Genomic DNA, 4708 nt, shown 5'->3' on the forward strand with positions numbered 1-4708 from the left:
GAATAGGAGAATATCACTCATCTGTCTGATTATGACATTCTTATTATGGACAACATCGCCCATGTTTTGATAATTATTAAAACCTCCTCAGTCTTAAGTCGTAATTTTTTAGTCTGGTATATGTTCGAAAGCCAGAAGCTATTATTCTTTACACTTAGTTTTAACTTGATACCCATAGCATGAGCTCCTCAATTTTTTACTTTTCCATTTCATACTCATTTTCTATCAATGACCGTCTTTGTTTCCTCCTATTTTCGTTTATTTTTACCTTGTCTCAGTCTCGTTGCCAATCTTTCGTGAAAATAAAGACTCAAAATCGAAACCAGGAATGATATCACAATAAAACATCGAGTAGATTAGAAACACATTGAATATTAGTACTTTATTTAGGGCACTAAATTCATATCCTATGCTGTCAGCTCTTCATTTTGCATGTCTCCTCTCAAAGTAGCTCAAGACATCTGGCTTGATTTAGACTAAATATTTGCATGCATCTTCAAATTGACAAGCTTTCAGCTTGAATAAAACCGCGTGGAATTGAACTTTTCACATAAACGATCAACTATCGATAACTGCAACTTCCCTCGTGGCAAAATGGCAGATAATGAACTCACACGTGCTTCAACGTTTTTCATTAATGTCGTCTTGAACACCCTTTCAGCACTGGTAACGATCGTTTTCAACAGCCTAACAATTCAAGCCATACGGAAAACCTCCTCTTTACCAGAACCTTTCAAAATATTGCTGCTGAATCTTGCCGTTTCTGATCTCGCTGTTGGTCTAGTAGCTCAGCCGTTGTCAATTGCATTTGAGTTAGCGGGTTGCCGTGTTACAAATATTTTATGGGCCATCCAATTTGCACTCGTTGACTTTTCGTTCCTTGGAATCACGGCACTGAGTCTGGACAGATTCCTGGCTGTTCATCTCCACCTCAGATATCGAGAACTTGTGACACACAAACGCGTTCTTGGTTTGGTAATCTTAGCATGGATGCTCAGTGCTATTCTTTCATTCGTTTGCGCTTGGATCATCAATGATGATCGATCAAAATTAGTCAACATCAAAATCATCCTTTGGAGTCTTTGCTTCATTTTTGTAACTGTTACAAGCTTCAGACTTTACTTTGCAGTAAGACTCCATGCAAACCAGATTCAGGCTTCACAAGTACAGCAAGCCGCACGGAATGGTGAATCAGCAAATACCGTCAGGCTGAGGAAATCCGCCGTCAACACATTTTATGTATATTTTGTTTTTTTAGTTTGTTATTTGCCTTTTTTTTGTTCACTTCTTGCCAAGCAATTCTTTGAGTTCAATTCAAATTGGTACAAGGATTTTTCTCTTTACTGTCGCACCCTAATGTTTGTAAATTCATCTCTGAATCCTCTTATCTACTGCTGGAGAATGAGCGACGTTCGACACTCTGTAAAGGACCTAATGCGAAATATAATTGCAAGGCTAAAATGTGGATAAGCAAAGTGGAATATTATATATTGCCTATACCAGTCCACTTATTTCTTCTTATTAATTTTCCCGGGCGGTTTTTAACTTTTTTTTATTTTCTCAATTCGGTTACAGTGCAATGAAAGTCGCTCGTAACAAAGAGTAGAAAATAGTCAAAGCTGAAAAAACTCAAATGTTCGTTTAAAATACACCTCTCCCTTGAATAACTCATTTTTATAATTATAATAAAATGTACTGAGAGGGCCTTACTAAAAAAAAAAAAAACAGAATGAAACCCTCAAACATTAAGATACGAATGTTGCGCACGTGAAGCGTTTGTACGCTCAAAAGCGATTTCCTTGCTTTATCATGATCATATTTTCGACTGTTTATCAAGTAAGCCGTAATTTCGCTCCCGCTATAAAAGAGATTTGAAGAATGTAACAGGAAGCGTAGTGGCATAAAATTAAACAGTGTTGCATTATATCAGGTACTTCTAAGGCGTTAGCCACATATGGATTAGCAGCACGATATGATTGTTGAATAAACTGACGTGTGATAGGAATTTAGTGCACATGAATTCTTCTAGAAATTGATCAAGCTTTGTTTCTCTCTAGGAATTACGCATTTGGGTAACGACTTCCTTAGCTAATTAGATGCAGCATTTTTGTAACCTTGAGATGGATAGATCGTAGACAGTACAAAGTTGAATTGTGAAGAATAAAGTCCGATTTGAGCGAAAGTTTTGCAGTCCAAGATTGTTAAACCAGCGTGAACGGAACTTCTCTCGAACACAAGTGGGAAATTTTGTGAATTTAGCGCGACTCTTTGGCTCTACGTATACTTTGGGTTCTAACTTTGGTGGAACCCCGTGTTGATAACACTGCACGAAATTGAATAAAGGAACCACAAGAAATTAAACACTTAAAGGGCTCTGCGCGAACAGATGAATCAGAGCAAAAATTTTGTCATTTGTTGTTTATTTTTATTCTGACAGCACAAGCTGTTCTGAAAAAAATTAAGTTTTCAATTCAACTGACTCGATATTTCTAAATCTAGAAAATTGCAAACCATTCTGCTGTCTATTTTCGTGATGGTTCATGTTTTATAAGTAACTGTTTGATTCAAATTTCTCTTCATTTTGTGATTCAGTTTAAAGAAGGGGTTCGGGTCAAAGACACTGTGGATAAATTAGAAGAATAAAATTATGCGATATGAATTCATAAGGTCTGCCTTCAGCGCTGCTCATTGGCTAACGTGGTATTACTTCTCATTTACTCTTTATTTAAGTCAGTCTCATTTCAAATCTTTTATGAATATAAATGTTTGCACCCGAAGCGTGGGACGACATCAAAAGAAAAAAACAGACTATAACGAGAATTCATTGGGTCTCACCAGTTTAGTTAGGAACTTACTAATCGGCACGCTGTCGCTTTGAATTTATTCATAACCCAAGTTGTAACCCACTTTATTACACGACTCGGGCAGTCAGAGGGCCAATAACTAAAATCAACCAATCAAAATGCTCTATTGCCGGTCAATATTCTCTCAGTATTGGACCGGGCACTGTCCCGAATGGTCCCGAATGATACCGCACTTGTGTTCCTTTGAACTTCAGTCGTATAAGAAATCTCTAATTAACCAAGCGTGCTCGGGATCGTACTGGAAGAATATAGGCCCTCGGTCTTTTTTGTACGGACATCACTGCGCTCGGTCCGTACTGTCAAGACCTCGGGCCGATATTCTCCCAGTACGGCCCTCGCGCTTGGTTAATAAGATATATGTCAAGCTCCTATCAGTAGCTTAAGACATCTGGCTTGGCTTGGGCATAAAACATTACCATATCTTGCCAAACTGTTATTCGCTCAGCTCATACTCTGTTAAACCGTTCCGTCAGTAAGCATCGAAATTTGTTCAAAATTTCATGTGACATATCAGGAGTGATACAAATCAAATTGAACGCGTGTGTCCATGCCGCTGACAAGCTGAATCAGCCATAATGCCTAAAATTGTTTTTATAAAACTGGAATGCCTGTTAAATTGTATATACGAGATCTTCTATTCGTGATTCCGATAACTCTCCATATAGCTAATTTAATGCTAGCTAATAGAAAATACACTTGGATGAGAATATATTACCATCTAAAATTCATAAACTATAACGTCATCACAAAACGCTGGAAAGATGGTAAAGTTTCATTCGCTACAGCGCGTTTTCAAAATATTTATTTATTTTTTGTATATTTAAATTTTACATGCATTCCCTCAATACTTTGAAATAGAATTTTGAAGAGCGCGACTTAGTTACTTACCAAACTTTGCAAATTATTCTGAATACCAACGTCACTTATATTTTAAAGTTAAAAGTTTTTCTATAAAAATAAACACTTTTCTTCTTAATAAAAGAAGTAAACAAACATTCCAGCAAAAGGGAAGGAAGCAAAATACTTGTGTGATTTTCTGCTTTTCGAGAGAACGGGTGATGGATTTGCATTTAATGCACAAGATTACCATGTGTTAAACACCGCCGATGTATTGAGATAGCATTTTGACCAGCGGTTCATTTGCTAAGATCAAACTATTTGATTGAGAGCCAGCGGAAAGTTTCTTTACTGCATACTTTCTCATTTAGACGCTCGGTTTTCTGAATTTTAACTCAGTTCGAAATGTAAGAGATTGGACGCGCTTCTACTTCATCGAACTTGACTGTCAATAGGGACCTTAAGCAGTCAGGACGGCAACGCCAAGGAAGACGTCGATTAAAAAATGAATTTCTACTTTTAATTAAAATTTCGAAAATGGCTGCATGTGTTTACCATCTCATAGAGCGCCACAACTCAACCTCAACATAACGTATATAAGTAGCGTTGAGTTCCAAATGTAAAATTAAAATAATTTACTGTCGCTGTTCCGGTTCGCAGACGACGCAAATTTTGGTGATTTCACTTTGTTGTTTTGCAAAGGACGCCGGCTAAGAAATGTACTAAGTTTTAAAATGCAACTGAGCTATTTTTCTGCCGATTAGATCTTTTGTTTTTCCACGTCCTCGTTGCCATCGCCGTCGTGCTTTGCTTAAACCCTCGTATTATTTTCATAACGGTTGTAAGTTTTAGGCTGTCTTTTGCAGTAAGACGCAATAAGTCTATCGCTGGATTCTGGTGTGTTCGTTGATGCTTGGAAATGCGCTCTTGTCAATCTTCTGCTAAAAAAAGGCCTGAGCTGGATCTACTGTATAAGAACCACCGACCCATAAGCAATTTACACTATG

The 4708-nt window shown here is 37.4% G+C and overlaps 1 protein-coding gene across 1 annotated transcript; it reads left to right on the forward strand.

Annotated features, from left to right (window-relative positions):
* The first annotated feature begins 345 nt into the window (after window positions 1–345).
* Window positions 346–2262, forward strand: LOC148721407 (adenosine receptor A2b-like). The gene has a single exon (XM_088736608.1). The coding sequence runs from the start codon at window positions 595–597 to the stop codon at window positions 1468–1470; it is 876 nt and encodes a 291-aa protein (XP_088592734.1). The 5' UTR covers window positions 346–594; the 3' UTR covers window positions 1471–2262.
* Window positions 2263–4708: the final 2446 nt, after the last annotated feature.

Source organism: Stylophora pistillata, chromosome 10 (assembly GCF_964205215.1).
Source record: "Stylophora pistillata chromosome 10, jaStyPist1.2, whole genome shotgun sequence".
NCBI lineage: Eukaryota > Metazoa > Cnidaria > Anthozoa > Scleractinia > Pocilloporidae > Stylophora > Stylophora pistillata.